The 25,496-nt window shown below is 33.0% G+C and overlaps 2 protein-coding genes across 2 annotated transcripts; one reads left to right on the top strand and one right to left on the bottom strand.

The window, feature by feature from the left end:
- Positions 1–1,063: 1,063 nt before the first annotated feature.
- Nfs1 (Nfs1 cysteine desulfurase) lies at positions 1,064–15,893 on the bottom strand. Its single transcript, XM_089240936.1, has 13 exons — positions 15,819–15,893; positions 13,372–13,507; positions 12,782–12,876; positions 11,342–11,458; positions 10,104–10,241; positions 6,972–7,070; positions 6,255–6,348; positions 5,975–6,109; positions 5,681–5,838; positions 5,083–5,188; positions 3,654–3,735; positions 2,435–2,518; positions 1,064–1,342 (listed from the first exon to the last, which is right to left on the bottom strand). Exons 2-13 carry the CDS (start codon positions 13,475–13,477, stop codon positions 1,189–1,191), a joined length of 1,368 nt encoding a protein of 455 aa, XP_089097062.1. The 5' UTR covers positions 13,478–13,507; positions 15,819–15,893; the 3' UTR covers positions 1,064–1,188.
- Positions 15,894–16,143: 250 nt separating this feature from the next.
- On the top strand, positions 16,144–25,167 carry LOC149078811 (CST complex subunit STN1-like). Its single transcript, XM_089240935.1, has 6 exons — positions 16,144–16,305; positions 16,583–16,661; positions 17,646–17,738; positions 18,840–18,917; positions 19,030–19,185; positions 20,581–25,167. Exons 2-6 carry the CDS (start codon positions 16,583–16,585, stop codon positions 20,652–20,654), a joined length of 480 nt encoding a protein of 159 aa, XP_089097061.1. The 5' UTR covers positions 16,144–16,305; the 3' UTR covers positions 20,655–25,167.
- Positions 25,168–25,496: the final 329 nt, after the last annotated feature.

The following is a 25,496-nucleotide window of genomic DNA, read 5'->3' as shown; positions in this document are numbered from 1 at the left end:
GATATCTCACTTAACTTGATGTGCTTGGCAATCACAAAATATCTCGGCTCTTTAAAACTCTCCCATTTTGGTAGACAAGCCCAGCTACTGCATTGAAATTTTCACATTCAAACATGTTTATTCCTTTCCCCTAACCTGTCGATCAACTGCAAGTAGACTGATAGCTTTTGTTCAAAGTTTGATAATGGAAAAGACATTTTTTTCCCTTTTTCAGAAAAGTTTAGAAGTATGCGTACAGAATAATAGAAAAAAAATTATTTCTCTTCCCACATTCTTGGTTTTGGGAGGAAAGCAATATCATTGCACACAAAATTGGGGGGGGGGGAAATATTCACTAAAATAGGTGGTGATGTCTAGAAAGTTTAATGACTTCCTCTATGGCAGTTATAATGCACAGATCAGGAAAATTTTAAAAACTGCTTAAAGAGTTAAGGTTTTAATTATTAGAATTCAATAGGAGTAGTAGGTATATATTCCAAAGCTTCCTAGATGGAAAATAACCAATAAGAGGCTTTGTATATCAGAGTTGTCTGATCGTTATGTGGTCCTAATAAGTTTCAATGGCCAGGCCTGAACATTTTAAGGCTTACTCATTTTTAGCACAAGGGCCCCCCCCCCCCCCCACTTGAGATAGACAACACTATTTCACCCTCTCGCTGTGCATTAATGTAAAAGGGGATCTCAAAGTGAAACAAGCCCCTGCTCTTTTGTATCATTCCAAAAATCCTAGAGCCTTCCATATAATATAGAAATGCAGCAATGAATCGACCCATACTATATCTCTGAAAAGAATCGTGGTTGGCATGAGGGAAAGAGAAAAAATTGATGAGAGAGAAAAATTTACAGAAAAAATTGTGCTGTTGTAATGTGTATCTTTCATCAAAAGTTGTAAAATAACTTTCTAAAAACTAAAAAAAGTACATTTGAAAATACATGAGCTATCGTATGCTTTTTCATTCTGGTATAAATGAGAATGATTATAATAATTGTTATAGTTATGCAACAAATACCAAATAGCATTTAACATGGTGTAATTTTACAAGTAATAAGAATGATGATTGAGTAATGGATATTGAAATGCATTTAATAGAGCACATTGGCAACATATACATTTATATATACATGCATACCTGCATTATCACAAAAGTTATTTGCATAAAGAATTACAAAATCTAATCAAAGAATCAACTAGTGTTGAGACCATTGGATATTCTTCAAATCAACTCCTTCCTGTACCATCTCCCACAAAGGACTCATCTCTCTCAATCTCTTGACATGAGGGACACATTTGTTAATAGTGTAATCCACTTCTTCAACAGTCGTAAAGCGACCTATGCCAAACCTGATGAAATATAGACGAAATTCCAGAAAGTTATTCAACACAATGTACATATTACTAAAAAAAAAAGAGTTGGGCAATTTCAATTCATTCAATGGAATGAATGTGAACATGGAAAAAGTACTTGAAATTAACAGAGGGAAAAATATTTCATTGTTTATTCTGATGAAATTATGTACAGAAGTATTTTTTTTTGCCAGTCTTGATGAATCTTAGATTTACATTGACGATTTTAGGCTAAAACTGTTCAAATTTACCTGCCATAATTGTGATAAAATTGTCGTTTCAAAATTTAATAATGCTATGATAAAATGATTATGGGCATCTGCAAAATGGTCAGATAAAAAAACTCTTTTTCAATCACATCTTACTAGATCCATATAGTGTGGGACAGTACTTTAGATGTAATGCAGTAAAACCCTACTTATCCAGGACCAAGATCTGTTCCCGGTTACCAAGATTTCTTTTCTGTAACATGCATTTTTTTTCTGACAATAATTACTATGTGTAGGATGAAATTTACAGAACTGATAATTCCATTTAACAGGGATGGAAGGTCACCCAATGCATCTTCTTTTCTCAGAAGTAGGCTGCAATACCTGAATGACACAGTTCTATTGATTTCAAGCCTTTGAAAATGATGACAAAACAACCTATTTGAGAACACACATTCTGAAGCATGCAGGTACAAGCAACAAACTGAAAAACCACAAGATAAACCACAGCTATATTAATAGGTGATAACACACATGAAAAAATATATGCACATGAAGCATAACAATACATGTACGAAAAAAGCTTTGGGTGGAAGGGGGGGGGGGTTAAAAAAAATTCACAGCAGCCCATTGCAATGCTATGTGCACTTTCCATACTTTTTAAGGGAACTGTTTAGATTAAGCTGTTTGGATTAGCGAGGTTTTGATATAATCCATTTGATACCATGCTGACAGTATCACGTGTATTCAAGGAATAAATGTGAAAGCTGATTCTCCTAAGGAGAGACTTTAGGATGTGTGCAATTTCATTCAATAAATGTACATAGAAACAAATTTGTAAACTGTTCATGTTTAATTACATAGAATGTACATCATTTACCTAATGGATGAATGTGCAAGATCCTCATCGCTACCAATAGCTCGAAGAACATATGAGGGTTCAAGTGTAGCAGATGTACAAGCACTAAAATAAAATTTTAGGTTTCACATGTCAATCATTTGCAGAAAATGAAATAAAAAATCTACATCAGCAAAATATATTACCTGTATTATTCACTAAAAATTAAGAAAAAAAAATTCAGGCATGAACCTTTACAGGGTGATCCCCATAATTAACTTTGCCACGTTTTACTGGTGAACCATTGATCCTAGAGACGTACTTCCAATAAGATAAAGTATCCAAGTAAGACTTTAGATATGCCATATGTATTGCAAGGGGTTGTATAGTTGCAAAAATATAAAAACTAACTTTTCATACAGGCACCCTGTCCTCGAAAACCCGATTAGAAAGTTGTCCTGTCTTTCTTGAGGCCAACAACAAAAAAAAGTGTCTAAATGCAATATTAAAAGATATTTGAACTCAAAAATCAAAGAAAAGTTGAGGAAAAACAGCATAAACTAATGCACAGTGCTTCTTTCCCTGATTTACGCTATTCTTTTCCAACTTCCTCCGATTTTTTAACTCAAATATTTTTTTTAAATATTGCACTTTTTAAAAACATGAATTTTTTTTGTTGGCCTCAGGAGGGAAAGGGCAACAACTTTCCAATTAGGTTTTTGAGGACAGTGTCCATATAAGAAGTTTATTTAATATTTTAGTAACTACACGACCCCTTGCAACATGAATCACATATCAGAACTTTACTCGTTATTAGGATACTTTTTCTAACTGGAAGTAGGCCTCTAGAATTAATGGTTTCACCAGTAAAATACATTATTAAGGGAAGTTATAGAATACCCCTGTATATTTATTATATAGAGTCGAACCTGGATTTAATGAATTAGAAAATGTCAATAGTTTTATTCAGTGAAGCTGCTGTATATATTTAAAGGTCCAAGTTCGAAGCATATCTTTGAAAAGATACTAGACTAAGGGCGGTATTATACTATAAAAGTTTGGTAAAATCCCTTTTATAACTTGAAAAATCTAACAAATAAGGTTATTGGTTACATTCTAGAAAATGCAACCTGTGACCTTATTGGCTGCATTTTTCAAGTTTTATAAAAGGTCTTTTATCAAACTTTTATAGTGTAATACCCGCCTTAGGCAACGTGAGAGATTTACATATAAATTCATTGTAAAAACAATGCATAAATACCTTCCGGAAGACAGTGCTACATCTTTCAGAGCAGCGAGTAAGCTCTCACCTTCGATGAATGCAAATGAAAGGTTAATACAACCTGAAAATGAAAAAATTGGATTAATTTTTGTATTTCAACTGCAATTAAATTAAATTAAAAATTAACACAGATAAATTATTCCTTGAATTCAAACTTAGTACTAACAGGGGTGGGAACGCTGCACTGCACCAAAATTAAAATATTGCACCATCCTGCTCCAATAGTGTATTTTCATATTTTTCTGCGCCAAACAGCCACAATAGCAAATTTTGCTTCAGTATGCCCGGAATTTTGGAAAAGACGGCAAAAAATTTTTGTTCCTGCTTGCCACAAAATGATTCTTTCCAAGAGAAGAGTGTGTTTTATTCCTCTGTACTTAAACTATTACCTTATTTCAACTATCGGGCTTTCCATTGCGAAACCCTGATAATATACGTGATTGTGAAACCAAAGATAATTTGCAGTGGTCTTTTAGCTTCAAAGCGCAAATGTGAGTCAGTTTCCATTTAAAAAAAAAAAAGTTGCCACTAGAAGCAGCAGAGATTACTGTAGTCGATCTCATTGTGTCAAATCCCGATGTTTCGTGAAAAACATTTTCATTCCAGGTGTAAAAGATCATGACTGCAAAATTACGAATGCTAATTTAGAAACTAATAAAGAACCAAATAACCAGCGTTAAATTGCAAATGTTACCAAATAACAAGTGTTGTATCGCCAAATAACGAGTACTGAATCGCCAAACATCGTGTTGATCCTTCAGAAATTCTCTCCCACATTTTGCAACAATTTTTCTGAGTATAAAAAAATTGAAAACTTATAGAAAATTTTTAGCAAATTTGAATTGCTACTGTTCCAGACGGCAAATAGTGCCCCTTAGTAAGCAAAAATCATCTTAAATAGACAGGTGTGTAAAATTTTATAACAGTTGCTCTTTCAAACAAGGTGTCAAAGGCCTGAAACACAAAAAAACAAGCTGATAAAATGTGTGATAACAAAAGACAGTGCAGTTATTTTATTTTGAAAAAGGGGGGGGGGGGGTTAACAAAAATATTCTTGTAAGTTAATTTCGCTGATCCAATTTATAAACATCTGCTCCAAAACTGCTCAGAATCCTGAATTTTGCTGCTTCGAAATGGACTTTGTCACTTCCCACCGCTGTACTAACGATACTTTAAAAAAATCGTTTAAAATTATCTCTTGTATTCTTACCATAATTTTCAAAGATTTTGATTGTATTTTACTAACTAACGAGAATTACATGAATGAGCATATGTTCTGATCATTAATCATCACATTTTTTAAACAGAAGGAAGGTCTACTGTTTCTCATAACCTGTAAACTTAAGATTAAAAAATATGCTAAAAACTTATAACTTTAAAAAAAAATGCAAATTATTTTTCAATATACCTGGGTATGATTGCTCAGAGTCCCCATTTCTAATTACATGTGGTATGGAATTCACCAGTCCATCAATAAGTCTTTTGGAGAGCTCTGATATATGTTTAGCATCATACTAAAATATAAAATGAAGTTTCAAAAAGAGTTATTGTCACATCAGATGAAATTTAAGAAAAAAAAATTTAAATAACACAATGCAAATTTTGTTTAAAAGCCTTCACACATTATTTTATTTTAAGAAATATGTCTTTTGAAAAGAAACTAATTTAAGAACAATGGGTTTTTGAGCATAAGTTTTATGTTTCATGTATATAAAATATACATATGCAAAACTACAATTGAAGATTGACAAAATGTCACAGTTCAGTTTTCTGATTCCTGTTAACTATTGTACTAGCATTTATAATTATCATTTATAATTATGCTGTCATAAATCATGATTTCTCATCCTATCTTGAGCAGAATGTGAATGAAGTTATCTACTCTATAATATAAAATATGAATATTGATTCTCAAATTAAGAAAGACAAAAAATCATTTTTCTATGAATCAAAGGGTTTTTACTAAAAGTTTTAATTTTTGACGTGAAAGAAAAAAACAAACCTACTTCTAATTCTCTTCTCGATATATCACATGCAGAACCAAGCCCTACCACCAGAGGTGTAGGGACCGTACCACTTCTCATGCCCCTTTCTTGACCACCTCCACTTTGTATAGGCTGAACTCTAACTCTAGGACGCCTTCGCACATAAAGTGCTCCCACACCTGAATGCGTACGAAACGAATTCAGTCAATACAAAAGAGAAAACTTCTTTAATATTTTATCAATATTATAAAAACAATGACTAAACTGACGCAATACCTATACCTTCATATTATTCTACCAAGCTATCAGAATTACCTTTAGGGCCATACATCTTGTGGCCACTGATAGACATCAAATCAATATTCATTTCATTTACATCAACTGGTATTTTACCAACTGCTTGTGCAGCATCTGTATGAAAGAATACCTTTTTCTCTCGACATAAGGCTCCTGAAAATAAATAATAATTATGACAATAATTTTGCAGAATATGAAGTTTTATAATCACTCTATTTGCATGCATCTTACCAAAATCATTTTTAGAAAGTTTGCAATATAACACAAGAATTTTTCAGAATTTAGTAAGAAAATCTACCTATTTGTTTTATAGGCTGCTTCACACCTATTTCATTGTTCACCATCATCACAGAAACTAACGATGTATCAGGACGAATGGCTGCTTCTAGATCCTGATGGAAAAAAAAGTTATTTTGGGCTATTTATTTCTATTGCAAAACCTGCCATACCATATGCATTAGAATCTTGCAATGAAAATTTTGCAAAAAGATGAAAAACAAATTGAGTAAAGAAGATCCTTGTTCCACCTTGGTCATTTTATGAATGCGTGTGATCACACCCACTCAGCCAACAACCTAAAAATTTCTTGTTGATAATAAAAACTAAATTAAAATTATTATGTACAAGGTGTGTTCCATAAGAACTGAGAGTAAAATCATAAAAAATCCAGAGATATAGGTTCAGCAAAAAATGATTTATTCTTTTTTCAAAATATCTTCGCTTAGTCAATTCACTTTTCAAAGCAATTAGAGAAGGATTTTGCTGGAAGCTGCTTCAGTGAGCCCTACACAGTTGAAATAACATCAGCATCTTTATTAAATTTTCTGCCCCTTTGAGCATCTCCTTCAACAAAAAACCAGAAATCACAGCGTGAAATCTGGACTGTAAAGGGATTGCTGCATGATTTTAATATTGCATTTACTAAGATATTGCTCTTTAAATTTTAACGGGGTGTATATATTAAAAGACAGGTCAAGCCACACTTCAAATTATTCTAAGTCTGAAAATAATTTACTTCTAGTCTGAGAATTCCATTCTTTTGCACAGGAAGATATGTTACGTCAAATCCCACAGATTCCAAATAACGACAGGAATCCAAGACACACTTGTGCTCCTGTGATATAAGAGAAGAAATTTTTTAATGAATCTAACTCATAATTTTTCTTAGGTAGGTAATCAATCAATAGAAATCAATTCAATTTAAAGAGTGGCAACTCATAAAAAGGAACATTTACACAAATATACAATTTTTTATTTATTTTTATTTTTTACTATTCACTGAATTTTGGACGTAATGATTTAAAATTAATTGTTTATTTCACTGTCCATAACAATTTCAGACTCGAACATTCATTTTTTTGCAATTTTCAAAATGTTTTTGCACTTTTGATATTAAAAAAATACATTAACAACATAGGTGTCAGAAAATCTTTATCTTTTTAATTTTTCAATTTTTTTTATTTTTTTTGTGAAGAAATAATTCACTTTGTTCAAATTTTTTCAGTTAACATATTAATATATATATGTTATATATTAACATATACAACGTTGTATAATGCAGGGTATATTAATCTTCACATAATTTTTTTCCAGAATTTCATTGTCAAATTTTGTGCAATAAATCACACTTTTCCTGGAGGCACTTTCTCCTCTCGAAGCAATCTTAAAAAAACCCTGAAAATTCAAATTTAAGTGCTCTGATGAAACCCCCCCCCCCCCAAAAGCTCATATTCACCATATTTCTAACTCAAAACTTACACATTCCTTTAGAAGTCAGCGCTTAATTCCCTGAGGTCAAAAGAAAAAATTCTACAGTAATAAAAAGCAACCCCCCATATTTGTATCACCAGGCTATGAAAGGGTTAACAGACATTTAGATACCATAACTGGCAAAATAACTGTTTTAATTGTTTGTGCAAATATATTGAACACCTCTTGTACCAGAAAAAAATTACACACACATTCTGTTTCATTTTTAATCCAAATACCATCTAGATCAGTGTTTCCCAACCTTTTGGAGTTTGCTGCAACCTCTGGAATAACATTAGAAACTTGGGCCACCCTTCCTCGAATACACACAAAGTACAGTTTACTACAACGAAAATCGCGGAGTAAAAATATGTCAATAAAGTTTTTGTTCGATTAATCATTAGTATGAAACTTGTGATTGATGCTCACAGCAAAAATACTTGAAATCAAGCCTTACAGATGGCAACGAAACACATAAATTGTCCTCAAAGTCTTTCAGTCTGTTTCTTGGCGGATGGCAGCACTACGCATGACAAGCATTACCCAGAAACAAACTTCACGTTAGATTTACGCACATTCTGGCATGTACAAATTCGTTAGAAATTCTGTAGATGAATTTGTGCGAGCTGCATGTACACTTGAGTAGTAGTAGTCTATCTCTGCTTTGCACAGATATGATGTTGAAAAGGGTAAAAGTTAATTGGTTTTTCAATAGATTAGGATACTCTTCTCTCAGTCCAAGCCAAAAAGCAGCCACCGATGCCTCACTCTTGGTGAACTTATCTTTGAGCAGGCCTGTCATTTGGGGGGTCAGGGCCCCAGACCAAAACGGCTTGAATTAACAGCTTTTCAACCTGGCTTTTGAAAATACATTAAAAATGATATATATATACATACACATTCAGTACATGTTTTTTGCCCCCCTGGAAAAAGTTGAAATGACGGCCTTGTCTTTGAGTGTGGAATAAGAGCAAAGGTCAATAAATTCATCACATTCGCAAGCAGTGAAATTTCCTCCGCACTGTCTGCATCGGCGGAGATAGACTTGGAAGTCTGGGGGGGGGGGCACGGTCATTATTTCTGGGAGGCACGATGATGATGATGTCAATTCATATACGCATATATACATTAGATTAGTCAACTTCCCCTTTGACGCTGCCCCCCCCCCCGTATCTCCACCCATGACTGTCTGTGAAATCAAATGGCGAGAGATGGAAAGTACATACCTATTGCATCTTGCAATCTTGATAAATGTTGAAAAATGAGGTCTTTCAGATTATCCAAAGGTGATGTCACTTTCCGCAATGACTACGAGGTTTTCGACAGCTGGCTGATGAGAAGATGAAATCCAAGAAAGAAAATTCAACTGGCCTTGCTGGGAGTCGAATCCATGTCCTTTCACTTGCCAGGTGAGTGCCCTAGACCAATAGCTAGTGTGCTGACTCAACACCATCTATAGTAGAAAGCCTCTGCGCAAAGCTCATGATGTCACTAAAGACGTCCATTTCACCTGTAGCTATTGGATATAGCAGGCCGACGCATGCAATATCTTTACGTTTTTTTTGCAGTATATCCAATGATTATGGACTTCTTCAGTGATGTCACGAGCGTCGCATGGATTCTTTCTGCTATAGATGGTGTTGGCTTTACGGGGTCATACATGGAGAGACAGACTTAACTCAGGCCGAAGCTCACATTGCTGATACTGCCTCCAGATGGCGACTTATCCGATGAGTCTGTCATGCATGAGAGTAATTAATTCGACTTAATTTATTTTTATTTTGAAAACTTAAATGGACTTATATTTTTTTATTTATCTGCATAATATCTTGCGGCACACCGGTTGGGAAACCCTGATCTAGATTATGTAATAGAAGACACAAATGCATTGCTATAATTCTCATGGACCATAAAACTGAGATAGAGATTTTATTTTTTACAACACCAGTCATGGAGATTTGGAGAAAAGGGTTGTAGGAAATGAAACATGAGGAAGTAGAGATATATAGATATGAGGAAGTAGAGATATATAGATATGAGGAAGTAGCCCCTCATTATAATGATCTTCCACATCTTTTATCAGAACTACTACTTAACTCATATACGAATACATGCTCTTCGAATGGTGGAGGGATCACAGAGTATGTACAGTGAACAAGGGAAGGGTAATGTGTCCCCTTTGTCCTCACACTTACACCAATCATATATATTTTTTTATATCCACCTATGACTTAATTATACATGAACCTAAAACTGTTATTACCAATTTAACTAGAACCTATCACTTACATCGTACTTTTCTTTGTCTCCTAGCATGTTCAGGGAAACAAGGAGGTTACTGTATCAAAATAAAACAAGATAAATAGACAAAAAAAAAACCATGTTAAAATAGGCATACTATCTGTGTAGTGACTACGTGCTTCTTTTTTTCCTCATAAAAATGAGCCACTCCTTTGACAGCTATATTATTTGACTCTGTAGCTCCACTTGTGAAAACAATATCTTTAGCATCAGCATTTATAAGCTGGGCCACTTGCTAATAGAAAAGTAAATAAATGATTAGAGGTTTGAAACTATTTCAATAAAATGCATTTGATAACTTCTTGAAAAGAATAATATGAATTAGTCTAAGTAAATATAAATAATTATGGTAACAAAGTATAGAATGACAACATGAATGAACATTTCATCTGCTAAGATTCTACACAATATTTAGAGCTGCAAATGTATACTTATAAGATGGGGCGAACATTAATTTTTGAGTCCCCCCTTCTGATGTTGAATGAACAGTTAAAAAAGCAGTTTCACCACCCCCTTTCTATCCCAGCAGAAAGTGTTTGCCAATATACATCTAGATCAGTGTTTCCCAACATGGGCGATGGAATGGTTTAGTGGGGCGATAGAACCTACAAATTCAACACAGGATCCTATGGGTTCACTTGAGTTGGGGAGGGGATGAGAGAAAAGCATTTTGATAAAGGGGGTGATGAAAAAAAAGGTTTGGGAAACTATGATCTAGCTGCATGATTCATCAAAATTAAATTTTACTCCTTCAAATTTCATTCAGAAGTGAAGTCTTAAAATTTTAGGTTTTTTTAAAGTTATTTTTCATTTAAAAAACACCCCCACTTTTTCATAAAACTAGCCTTAAAATTTTGAAGATGAGTGAAATTACTCTTCAAAATTATTTTTTCAGATTACACTGCCAGCGGCAAGCCCTGCCGGTATCACCCCCCCCCCCTCCTCCCCCAATGCAGGCTAGGCAATATTAATGCTTTCAAATGCATTTGACAATGATGCAGCTTTTAGCACTAAATATTTCAAGCTAAAAACACTTACCAAGAAAGTTTTCAAAGGAGAAAAGTTATGAACAAATCACTAACTACGTACACATCAGCTGGGAGAAAATTTTAAATTAATTTTTGAAATTTCAAGGATCAAAACATGATAGAAACTTGCTGGTCATCATGATTCCTAAGATATTTTTATAAGTAATGATAGGCAAACTTCTAAAATGAAATGAATGGAATGTCTATTTTTTTTCTTTCTCCCTCCCCATTTATTCATAAAGAATAAGCATGAAGATGTCTTACTTGGAACCAAAAGAGAAAATAAAAGTAATTCTTATTAGCTTACTTGACGAGCTTTTTCAACTGCTGCCTCGCTTTCCCATCCATAGAAATGAGTGCGAGAATGGGGATTTCCATATTGTGTGATCATATATGGCAACATTGCATCTAATACCCTAGGATCCTATAGAAAATACACAAAAAAATGCTAGCATTACTTTTTCTTAATCCAATGAGTACAAAAAAAAAATAAATTGAAGATAAGAATTTTTTTTTTTTTTCAAAAACACTAATAAATCAAGCAAGGAATCAAACATGACAACTACACTCAGCAAGCTGGTATTTGAATAGCAATGACCTAGTAGATTTTCATTTTGACTTCAAGCATAATAATACAATAACCAGAGAAAGATATTACTTTTCCGGCCTACAACATATCAAAGATGTAGCACACTTGCCCAGGTATGCAAGAGGAGCCAGGTTCAGTGGAAATTTTTTATAAATAGTTTAAAGAAAATTACTTTTCTTTCTAGACAAGTTCATCTCAGGATTTAATACAAAGAAAATCTTTCTCTAAATTACAGCCACTTAAACATTGATTTTAAATTTTAGAGAAAGCATACCTACCAGAGTCGATTAAATAATCTTACACACTGTGGTACTGAGTGTTTAAGAAAACAGAGGAAAAACTGTATCAATGTTTTACTAGTGCGATACTATACTACTATAGTGATACTATACTGTGTCTCAGTATAATATCACTGACAGATGTGGTAACTTTTTGAATTATATACTTGTGTACAAGGAAATCTATCTAAGATGGATCCACTATGACACAAAAACCTGTATTGAGCAGAATCAAAAGACAGTCCTGTAGATGATTAATGGTTTTTATGTAAACTTTTATAAAACAAAAACCTGTTTAAAAGGTGATCTCTTGACATTCTGTTTCATGCTAGTTTAACTGTATAAACATGGGAAAAAAACCAGGTAAACCAGGGCCAGAACTAAAGGAGGGCTGGGGCAGCAAAATTTGGGAGAGTGGTAAGTTTTAAGTGGGAACAAAAACACTGCTACAAAATCATGTATACTCCCCCTCACAAAAATCCTGGTTATGACCCGGGTAAGTACAGCCAAACTTGGATAAATGTCACTGCCTCTTTTTGATTGGCTTGGCAACATATTATACTACAAGTTTTTGCTTGTTTGAAATCAATTGATGCATAGTAAAAATTAAAAGAATGAAACCTTTCTAAAAGTTCCTAGAATGATAAAATGTTGCTTTGGCTTCTGTATGCACAATTCTTATGGCCCAGTTCAAGTGATACACACAATTCAGCTAACATTTGTATAAATAACTTCTACCAAAGAGATCTTTTACTCATTCTCTACTGACAACATTTTCATTAAAGATGCGTATTCCTAACAGAGATTAAAATTAACATAATGTAAAAAGGTTTGACACAAGCAAAAGATGGAACATGAAATGCAGCTGTTATAAAATTACCAACGGAGTTGTAGCTTGCACATCCATATACAATGGTCTTAGATGAGAGGTCGTTTTTCCAGCATCAATCAATTCTTTTGGAAGAGCCACAAAATCTATAAAATAGAAATGATCATACAAAAAAGTTAAACAGTTACACACATAACAAAGAGTCAAATTTAGATCTTTTAGAGTGCTATGGCAATGGATATTGTTTTGAGTTATAGAACTCAATTCATAAAAAATATATTACATAGTAAATAAAAACTATTTTCAGATATCAAAAATTTCACTTATCATAATTTGACTGATTTATGTATTTCACAAAAGAACAAGAAATAACATTTCATTTCAGACTTTTTGGAAATAGATCAGAAAGAAAATTTTCTACAATGTATAATAGTAAATCAACGATGTAGCCCAAGTAAATGGTTATGGTTTGCAACAGCATTAATGACAACTGTCATGGAGACAATGCAGTGTTTTATATTACCTCAAATTCTGAGCTAATATATTTATTGTTCAACAGTGAAAGAATCTACGAAGTGTTACATGAAATGTGTTTTAAAAGTAAAAATTAAGTCTTTAAGGAGTTATGAATTATCACAAACCTTCAGCTTTGAGTCTGGTTTGAGTAACTTCATTTCTAATTGGATTTACATGCAATACACACTGAACAAATTTCCGCCGAATAATTCTTAAACTCTGCATAGTCATTTCCTTGCAACTACTGAAAAAGATAAAGATCTGCAACATAACATAATGACAAAAGCTTGATTAATGGATATTTTCAATTCTTCAAAATTACTAAGTATAAATGACATTTCAGCTCCCTCCCCCCATTAAATTTTCATGGCTATCATTCAGTGATAAATAATCTCTTAGGCTAAAGAATGGCAGTGAATTTGGTTAACAATTCATTTCTCCAACACCAGATTTCATCTGATATGTCTAGCTCATTTTAGCCAGAGAGATAAGAACATTCATAGAATGCTGGTAGCACTCATGATTTCATAATATTTAAAACATATATATTATTAATAGTCATGATTTTGAGGTCATGATCGTCATAATTTTATCTTGAGCATCTTACTCAAAAATGACTCACAACCGATTATACAGTGAAAATTTTATATAAAACCATGTTACTCTCTGATACAGGTACATTTTCCACAGTGTCAACAAACAGTCCCTTGAGTATCATTATATAGGATTTTTACTGTATTATGTGAGTGAGAGCCTTCCCTATATTGTGTCATTACAGTGCATCAGAGGTGCTGACGTGAAGAAAGCAATGAGGAGGCCTAGAGCTGCCAATTTATTGGATTCAAGTGCATATGTAGGAAGTGGGACTTGCATTGCATTGCATATACATTCTACGATCATATTTTCATGAACCTGTACAGCAGGCATATTCAACCTGTTGCTCGCGAGAACATTGCTCCCTGAAGTAGAGTGCTCTATACTCATGTTTGATTTTGTGCTCACAGGCACTTGATCAATGTCCCAATTACACACTTTCGTATTCATGGATTAAATAATACTGATTTCAGGTATACGTCTGCTAAACCTACCTAAGGGTACTCTTCTTTTGATGCTGATTACAGGCAGTGCTCGTGACTAGAAAAATATTGAAGACCTCTGCTGTACAGATTTGATAATCAGTTTGTAACATCAAATGTTTGTAAATGGAAAGAGACAATAAAAAAAATGTGGGAAATAAAATTATTTCATTGACAAATCATGTTTCAAATCATTTTATGGTCAACTCAGTGCACTAACGAATGTGGATTTTCATGTTGTTGATGACAAATTGGTGGACTCTCTACACACACACACACACACACCCTCCTTCTCCCCTTTCTCTGTTTTCTCTTAAGAGAAAATATGTAGAACATCCGAATTGTTGTTTATTTTGGTTACAAGGAACTGTGGGCAGCTGGGAGAACAAAATAACAGGAAAAAAAATTAGTTCATAAAATAGAATTAATCAGAGATCATAAAATAGAACAGATTTTAACATTAGCTCAATGGTACGCTGCTTGGGACAGAGGACCATTTTGTAAAGAGCATGTTCTTAAATTGGAGGTTCGTAAAATTAAGCATCAACTGTATCTTTAATTATTGAGGTAACAGCTTTAGGTGACAATGATTGTTTGCAGCGGAAGTTTTTGACGTTTTGGGTTTTGAGAATGGTGGTTAAATATATCACCAAATTTTGGTTGGCAAGAACGACAGTTGAAGAAAAATTGACAAATTGATTCATGCCACTTTTCCCTTATTCAAATATAATTTCAAATCATAACAATGGCTTTTTTCGGCCATTAATTCAAACCCTACATAATACCAATACAGATAGAATTTTTAATGTAGACTACTAATACCAAACCACACGTGCGCCTCATCAATACTCCTCTATGCTAGGAGTTCTCAAACTGTGCGCCACCACGCTTTGTCAAGGACGCCACGGAGCATTGGCCCTGACAAAATTTTTTTGAAGAGACACTTAGTTAAACCAGCTCTGGGGAGCCACGGGAGAGGGAAAAGTTTGAGAACCCCTGCTCTATGCAATTTCTAACAAATGAGTACATATCAGAATGTGCGTATATATGTGTTGTGAAAGTGAAGCTTGTTTCTGATGAATTCTTCTCAAATGCTGCCATCTGCCTTCCGAATTCGGAAACACAATTTGGCTGGCTAGCTTTTGCTTGTTATGTCATGTGTGAATATTTTGAATGTTGTAAGCCCGATTGCTCTTTGTTTTAATGAAGACTAAGCAGCCACAATATTTAAATAGTAAAAATACGAAGCATATTTTCTTTTAATAAAAGAAAAATGCAGTTTATTAGTCAACTATGTACTAATATCGTTTCGAGTGCGACTTATTTAACAAGAGAGACTTCATGATCAATAAAAACATCTACTGAATTTCCATCGCAATTCAAATTTATTGTTCAAAATCTCAACTCAATCATTTGAGAGCGCATTAAATAAAAGAGAGATGTTAAATAAAAGAGAAATATTAAATAAAAGTCAGAGATTAAGAAACAAAAATTACCAGGAAGATAGACACGGGTGATAGGAAGATAACTAACTTCGCAGCCGCTCGAAATTTGTAAACAAACAAAAAAGTGCAAGGGAAAAAAATTACACCAATGTGGTTTTAGAAAGCAAAGTTTACAACGCCACTGTTCTCTGTAATAAACATAATGAATATTATCACGTTTTGAATGAAATTTAAAAAAAAATTTCCACACCAAAAGTATTTTTAAAATTTTCAATTATTATTTCCGACACATTTAATATTTTGAGTTCGTGTGAATTTTTTTTTTCTCAAAAAATTTTCTCTTACTGTAGTTTTTGTTTCCTCCTCTCTGAACAAACATGAACTGACAGGAAATTCAAACTCTGATAAGGAACTTTAAATATTTATTTATATCTCTAACCATTTACGCAGAAATGTTTTCAGCTGTGGCATCTTTATTTAGCTTTTGTTCTTGACCATAGGAGTAACACTTCAACTGCTCTCAGTAAAACTGTATAACGTAAGCTTTGTATCAACCTTCTTTGTGTAAAAACTGTTTAATTACACAGTCCTATAGAAAGTTTTATAGTAATCATTAATATAATATTTCATCGCAATATAAAATAAATATTAACATTATTGTGATATTTTTGAGTGTTTTCTCATATCCATTCACACTGATACAATGTTGAAATATTAAATACAAAGGAATTTTTCAATTAAATAAAATTAATCAGTTTATTGCACTAGAAATCTGTTTCTGTGATATTTCTATAATTTTATTTCTGTATTCTTAGATGAATAAATCAAAGGCAGCTTCCACAAGTGCCTACAAAAAACTTTTCATTTGTGATGTGCATCAAAAAGCCTGTTTTGGTAAGAAAAACTATGGTTTATATATATATCATTTCGAAATGAAAGAAAAAAATTTTAAGGTGCGTTTGCATTTGCTTACATCAACTTTTGCTTGGTGTGCTTTTTCTTTTCTGCCCTCATCACATGAAACCCAAGTCCAACCATAGCGTCATGTAGCTTTCACTATTTCAAAATCCAAGAAACACAATGCAAGTCCCTTTGATGCTCTGGCTATTAGTGGGTTGTCCCATATTTGATGATTACCTAGTGTCCTCTAGTGTGTGTTGCTTGGCTTACAACAAAATAGTTTGTGGAAATCTCGTATCCCATATGTATTGGAAATCTCAGCAAACCACTCAATGACAATGCATATACACATACCTTTAGAGATATCAATCTCTCAATCTGTCTATGTAGAGGGATGTATATATCTCTTTCCTAGTACTGGTTTGTTATTGAGATGACTGTTACACTTGGAGTGTATTGATGGTAAATGATATAATTGGAATAACCAAGTAAATAATAAGTATCATGCCATCAAGCCCACAATTTGCCATTGGCATTCAAGCTGCAAGACCAACCACAAAGAGGTTATCCTGCTTGCCCAGTTGTGTATAGAATATAGTCGTCTCACCCAATCTTATTCATTACAAGAGAGTCAACTAGATTGCCTCCATTGTCAAAGTCCATTAACTATTTATTGCTCATGCTTTTTCTTTAACTTCCTTGACATGACAAGAACTAATTTTATCTTATTTTTATATGGTTTCACTTGTTTTGCCGCAGTTTTACCTATTTGGTCCTTGCACCAAAAAAAACAAAATCCAATCCTGATGGTAAATGATTTTCTGGCACTTCTCATTTAAATACTGCCTTTGATAACTGTCAAAACGCTTCAGCATAAGGATTAACTGTTTTTTTTTGCCAATTGGTCGTCCCAATGACCAACTAATATCAATATCCTTATGTGTATCTTTCTTGAACTGATGTTCTTTTCTTTTTCAGAGGGCCTATTTTTTTCCAGCAAATGGCAGAAAATTGCATTGTTAGGTTCTGTGGTTGCAATAAAAGAGTATCCAGAAAGATTTATTTACACAGGTATAGTTAAATGATAAAAAAATTTAATGTGTATAGGATTCAAAATGCATGTATAGATTTACATCTGCAAGTTTGTGCAATTTTAGTCACGTTAGATCAGTTTTTGAAACTTTTTGTTCTATCACTTTGTTCTCAATTTTTCTATCTCATTGCCTCCCCCCCCCCCCACAACTCAAGCGAACCCTTAGGATCCTTTGTTATACCCATAGTTTCTATCGTCCTCCTGAAACATTCCATCACTCATCCTCCCTCTCTGGGGATTATATTGCTCACTTTAGGAAACACTGGTTTTGGTAATCAGTTACATAACATATTTTTGGATGATTTTAGATATTAGGCTATTATTCACTTCATTAAAATGTTGTCGTAAGAATTAAAACAGAGCTTTAACCTGAAAGCACTCGTGCTAACCTGCACTTAGCTAAGTTTCACTAACACCATTTTTCGTGACAACAAATTATGGTGATAAACCAAAGTTACAGAACCAAGGCCCGGTCGCTTTGAATTATTGCATGGATTAATTATCTGATGTAATTCAGAAGAGTTCTCTCTCTTTCTTACATCAGTTAAAATTTCTAGACAATCGAAATTTTGCAAAATAAAATGCATTTATTTGAAGGTCCAGTATTTTATCTGTACTAATTACATAATCAAATATGCATTCAGCTTCCTCACGATATAAGAAAAAGTTCCTGATGAACAAAGTTCTGGTGCATTTTATATGCAATCCAACCTAGTTATAACAAACTTCAAAGAACCTAAAATTTGGTTTGTAATGTCTGATCCATCTTATAGATTGGGGCCAAAAGTTTCTTTATATCTGGAGATTTGTTATAAGTCGGAACTAGGTGTGGGGGAGAACAAAGTGTGGTAATAAGAAGAAACAAAAGTGTGCCATAAAATCATCAACTCTCACAGTGAAGGGAGCCACAAAATTACAACTTTCTCCTTACTCTTCCCAAATGATCCTGACTCGTAGTTATGACCACAAGCCAAGTTTGCTATTGTAAGGTTTGACTGCCCATTTCTTCGAATGGTGATCTTTTTATGTTGTTTCTCAATTATGAAACTAACTTTTCTATATGGATTTGTTTATTTTAGTTGATGATGGTACTGGATTGCTGGATTGTTCGATCAAAAAAGACACTCAACTCAAAGAGCCTACTGCAACAGAAAGTGGTAAGGAAGCATTTCAAAGTTCTTCCTTTTTTTTTTTTTTTTGGCACGTACTTCAAAGTTTAATTCATAAATGTTTTAATTTATAATTAATTAATTATTCTTTTCATTAAAGCTTCCAACAGCAAGGACAAGAACACCTTTTCATTTGATGATTTAAAAGATGAGCTGAATTCAATGCAGGAGTACATCAGGGGAGATGCTGTGGTAATGTATGGTCATATCGATATTGCTAAAAGTATGCCAAGGCTGGAAGTAACAAGACATTATATCCTTTGCAATATGTTCAGCAAACAGCTCTTGAAAACTTAACTCGCACACTAGTATGAAATCTTTTGATACAGTGTAATCTCTTTTGTTGAAAAACTAATTCATCTGTAAAATAGGGGGTGATCATAAAAAGTGGTTCCTACTGAAGCCTTTAAAATAAAATCTTATTATCTGGTCGTAAAAAAGAGAGATGACAAGATCTGCAGGGTTGCCATTAAATATCCCAATTAAAGTACATTTAATACCCAATTAAAACACACATTTTTGTCTAAAGAATAAACAAAAATATTTTTAAGCATAAAAAATATTGTTATTTTCCTCTCCTAAATCTACAATATTTTTTATTCATTTATAATAATTGTCCTCGGAGAAATTCCTACATTAAAAGTAAGCAAAGTAATCTTGTTCTTAGCCAAATGAATCCGAAGTTATAAAGCATTCATTTCACTTTTTCCTCTCGGTAAGTTTTTCTTTTCATGCTAAACTAACAGCTGCCAAAAGAACTATGGATTTGGAAAATGGACATTGACCCTTTATGAGTTTTTCTGGACTACATTATGAGGAAAAAACTGTTCTTGGCTTGTAGATAGAGAGAGAGGGTACTGATGAATGACAAACACTTCCTCTGTAATTTAAAGATAATTAAAGCATATTTATTATACAAGGTACAAAACCTACAAGAAAAAGACTATACGAGCAGATCATGTGACCGTGTTGTTTGAGTGGCAAAATGCAAGAGCCATTCCTGAATTGCACGGGCGCGCTTTTTCCTCTATGGCGAGGACAACAGCAACTAGTGGTGGATGCTGTCACCACAGCCTATGATTCGAAATTCAAATGATAGCTGATGAGAGATCGTCTGATTTTGAAGACAGTTTTATAGTAAAAAATAATGACAAATGCTCTTCCCCTTTTTCTTAGTGGCAAGAGCCGTTTATAATTTTCCTTATACAGTAATAAAAAATTTTTATGTTTTGAAATCATTTGTTGGGCTGTAATGCAGCCTTCAAGTTACATAAACCTCATGTAGAGAATCGCCTTTCTTTGTCAAAGGAGGATAAAAAATTTTTGAAGTGAAACTTCTTTAGGCAGGGAGGTGAATTTTCTGATCCATGTCAGAAAAAGTGAAATGGAAGAATGGAAATAAAACATAAGCTGTTTTTTCCCTTAAAATGGTTACCTGAACCATTTTGCAGTTTGTGTTGGAAAAAGACAGTTTATTACCTTTCCCTACCCTCTGTGATGCCATGCCACTGGAATCATAGAACATCCTCTTTGGTACATAGTGGATGCACAGTTAGAAAGAAAAGAAAATTGAGTTATGGTTGGATTGGGAAGGAGTGTGTGTTCAAATTTTTCTCTTTTTTTAATTTTAGACCTTAACATATTTCAAATAAAGTTAGAGATCCTAATGAAGAAAGTGCATGGATGGCAGAACAATTATCCTTTTATCAAGAAAAACTGACATGATGCACCAACAATACTGGCATATCCTCTTTTGGAAAGGCAAATTTATATTTTCATTCGGATATTTTTCAAAAATTCACCAGTTGTAAAGTAAATATTTATACATAATGTGTGAAAGCCAAAAGACCTGATTTGAAATAGAAAAAAATATAGGAAATCTGATTTTTTTTTTCTTTTAAGAGAAGGGGAACTTAACTCTGATGATAATCAGAAATGTTTTTTTCACTCCTTCATGTAGTAAAAAGTCGTTTGGAAATTTCTCTTTGTAAAAGAATGCTTACTGTATTTGAAAAGTTCATTGGATACTGGTATATATCATATAGCCAGGGCTTGACAAATTGAAAAAAATCTAGGGGCCAACCACAAACACAGTGGAACCTCCAAACAATGGCCACCAATGGGACAGTGAAAATTTAACCATTATTGGGAGGTTACCGTTGTTCAGTACTTTATAAACGAAAATTGATTTCCTGTAAAATTGCAACACTTTAATTAAGAAATGACTATACTTGCATACTAATATACTTATGTATAATTAAAAAAGGCAATTTGATATAAAGGTATTGGGCGTATAAAATTTTTCATTGAAAAGATTTTGTGACACGGCATTATTTTCAATTGTTAAAAAAAAAAAGTTAACCAGAAAACTTTCATTTTGTATTCATCAGAATGAGTAGAGGAAGCAAGCAAAAAGGAAATGCAAATGGTTTTGACAAGAAAATGACGATTATGCCACAAAGTGCATAAATTGATGATAGTGACAGTTTGATTAACTAATGTGTAGTACTATACCAAAATCTGTCTTTACTGACATGAATCCTTCAATTGACCGATACATCCAGCTATTTTTTGTTGCACAAGGCAGTGTTTTTAATTTGTGATTGCCCAAGGACCGCACCTGGGATATGCCATAACTGCTTGCGATGTTATTCACCATAATTTCTGTTTTGTTTTGAAACATATCTGACATGCCTTTTGGCAACTCCTTAAGAAATGCAGGGATGTCCACAACTAGGATTTTTGCTGCCCCCACAACTTAATAACATAATTTTGTAAGTGTTCTTTGTTCCCGCCTCCTAAATTTTACCACCTGGGGCAGTTGCCCCCCCCCCCTAGTTCCAGCCCTTGAGAACCACTGCCTTATAGAAAGAAACCACACTTATTTTCATAAGATTCAGAGAAGGGGGGGGGGGATAATGGAGAAAAAAACCTTAGCTATGTTTCTTAGGATATTAATAATTTTTATTTTCTTTGCATGCATAAAAATTATGTTGGAATTCTTGTTCAGAGGTTAACTACAAATTAAAATGGCCACTCAGAGGTTAACTCCAATGGAATATGTTTTATTTCAAAAAAAAATGTGGCCATTGTTTAGAGGTTAATGTTGTTCATAATGGCTATTATGAGTTCCACTGTATTTTAGGAACCTAGTGTCTTTTTTTCCAAGCCACTAGCTGCACATTGAAAATTTTAGGGGCCACCTGGCATTTGTCAAGACCTATCCTATAGTGATCCATTTAAATGAATAAGATGGGAGTCAAATTGAAGATAAATACTTTATTGTTATAATGTATTTAATGTAAAATATATAAAAAAAAATAATCACAAAACATTCTCCGAGTATGCAATAAATGTAAAAAATATATAAATGGAACAAAGAGACTTAAAATTAGATTAAAACATTTGAAAAGCCATAAATGTATTTTTTTTTTTTCACTGGGAAAGCACAAAAAGTCGAATAAAGTTTCAATTTCATTGAAAACTAGATTCATTTGATTGATAAAGATTACCATAACATTTTGATATCATAGCAATCAAAACAAAAATACTTATAGTTTATCAAATTTCATGTCAAAAAAATACTACTAAAATACAATATACCAGAAGCAGTTCTGCTAATCAGTTTTTATAAAATTTTGGGCAAATTGCATTGTTTTTTAGCCATATATTAGCAGTTATACAAGAATTCAGATTGTGCAATAATTTCTTCTGGCAAGGCACTGAGAAAACATGGTTTCAATATTTATCAAACTTTTTAATTACGTGGGAATAAAATATATTTTATTGTACAGAAAATATTTTCAAAGAATTTTCTGTGGTCCTCTGCTAATGTACAATAAAATTTATGCATTAAATTCTGCTCCAATCATTAATTGAATATTTCTAATGTTAAATTTTTCCCTTCTGTGTGTATAAAGATGTTTATTTACACGGTTAATATCTATAGTTATAAGAATTCTTTTCAAATTGTGATATAACTGAGTGAAACACAATCCTTGCTATTTCATAAAATTATTTTAGCTAATCTATTTTTGACCTTTGTCAATTTCCTACTCAAAACACAAATGAGTAGTTGAAAGTTAATTTTTTTTTATCCAGTGGAGGATTTTTTTTTTTTGCATTTCATCACGATTTATAATTAACTCTAGGAATATTTTATTTTCATGAAAATATTATGTACTACAAAGTTCGATTTTAGATATTTTAAGCTTCGTGTAGACTTACAATTTAAAACATTAATTTAATGAGAAAAGTATTATATTAAACAAAACGTATGGCTACCATTTATAAAAGTAGTATAACAATGTGCTTGTAAAAAAACCCTGATTATGTGACTGAATTGTTCATTTTAAATTAAAAAATTTGTTCATGTACATACTTTGGATTCCCCACTTTTAATTTTAGAAAATAGTACATTTGTTACAACCACCACACATCAGGGCAACCGTCCTATTTTTTTCTTAACTATCCCATGTTATTTTTCATCCAACTTATGCGGACCTAAAAGGCTATTACAGCATCCAAACATAGCTCTGCCTCACCTTTTCTTTTAATAGCAACACAAAATCTGTTTTGTTCACAATTGTGTTTGACTACGATATTGGAGAATTTGGTACACAGGAATGTGCTTATGAATTTCTCTGCAACTATAATAAAATTGTTTTTTATTCTGTCCAAACAGACAAAATTATTCTTTATTTACATAAGGACTATTACAGACTGATTATCTGTGGATGATGTGCTATGATCACAATCTTTACTCCAGATTCTTTATTGTATATAGTTTTTTCACATAAATTAATAAATTTCCAGATACACCCATTCCCGGGAAAGCTTCGATATTTCTGAGATGGGAAGCGGGGTGTGTCCGGTCCTTCAATGTTCAAACATTAATCCTTTCAGCGGCAATCCCGAGATATCTTGTCAAACCTCCTGATCTGTTTTACATCTTTCACCGAGATACTTCGGCTACTAAAAATGCAATGAATCTGTTTTCACAATAAAAATTTTTCCATTCCCACAATCAGCTGCAGTAGGCAGTGTCAGCTCTTGTTCAATGTTAGATAAAGAGCGAGAAAAATATAGAAATATACGTGCAGTCTAAATAATAGAAAAAAAAATTTCCCCCAAAAAAGAATCAATACATGGCAGGTGTTTTTGTATCAGTCAGGAAAATAAAAGTAACAGGCAGAGTGAATTTTCTTGTTGGGGGGAAGGGAAGCAGTTATCTGCTCACAATTGGAAAGAATTCTTAAAATATATGACAATTCGGGAAGGTTTTACAATTTCAGATATGGCAGTTATGTGGATTAAGAAAATTTTAAAGACTGCTTTAGAGGGTTAAGCTAATTTTTTTTTCGAACTTCCGATATAATGACCATTCAATATAACATCTGTTTTCCATGGAAACAAGGTAGAATGTTATAACAAAGGTCATCTGTAATTAGTTCAACTGTATACGCCAAAGCAGTGCCACCAATTCGTGATGATTTCATGAATTTTCCATTTATTCGTGCTTCGTTCTTGTGATGGTAAAAAAACATTTTCTTTTTGTAGTGGTATTTTATAATACCCAGATCTAACATCTGCAAAATGAGAATTTAATATACTGGCAAGAACATGGCTTTATTTCATGTTAAAACTGTCTAGAATAATAAAAAAAATATATTTCTGAAGCGCAAATTCCCTTTTCACCTGATTTTGAGATAAGAAAAATTAAAATTTTCATTATACTTTTTCAATGGAAAAATTGTTAATTTTAGATTGTTTTATATACAAGATTCATGAATTCAAGCGCTATCACTCACAGTAAGCAACAATGCACATGAAAGACCATAAAATTTATGACATTTCAAAACAATTTTGGAAAAGAAACATGTTGCATTGTTTTGCATGCATGAGAAATGTTTATAAAATTATTATTCACAGGTCAATACACATCGATACATTTCAAAGAAAAAAAATATATTCAGTTCCAATTTAATATGGTACTGAGTCATTAAATTGTATTTCCAAGAGCGTGCATAACAATAACAAACAAAAGTTAATTCATTGAAGCTTGAATAATTGAAGAAATAATTATATTGATAAAACGTAGAAACCAAAAAATAATTGGCATAGTGGTGTAGTCAAAGGTCAATAAGATACATGCATATCCTGAAGTACTCCAAATTCCATACCCACTCCTCATCAAAATCCTGAGACACTGATTACAACAGAAATGGCATCAAGATAACCATGCAGTACACCAACCAACTCATGTTCAGCATAGGAAAAAGAAGCCTTTTGTCACTGGCTAAAAATTGTAGGTCTAATTCTATTTAGTTGTGGTTCCCCAAAGCAGAATATTTTGCTTTATTCTGCAACGAGGTCTCAGCTGACTGATTGTAAAAATTCCCATAATATATAGTATTCTTTGTCCTTTTCCAAAATTCTTCCCAGGATTGGTCTGTAACTGTACCGATTGTTCTGCGACATTCAGCATAGTTTTTGGTATATTCTGCTTTGAGGGTTCTGATGTGACAAAAATCCAAAATGAATTGATTGACAGTGTTGATAGACATT

This window comes from Pholcus phalangioides, unplaced genomic scaffold (genome assembly GCF_987345545.1).
Source record: "Pholcus phalangioides strain wild (caught in Gottingen) unplaced genomic scaffold, Ppha-v1.0 ptg000013l_1, whole genome shotgun sequence".
NCBI lineage: Eukaryota > Metazoa > Arthropoda > Arachnida > Araneae > Pholcidae > Pholcus > Pholcus phalangioides.
This window is presented reverse-complemented; position numbering and strand designations above follow the sequence as displayed.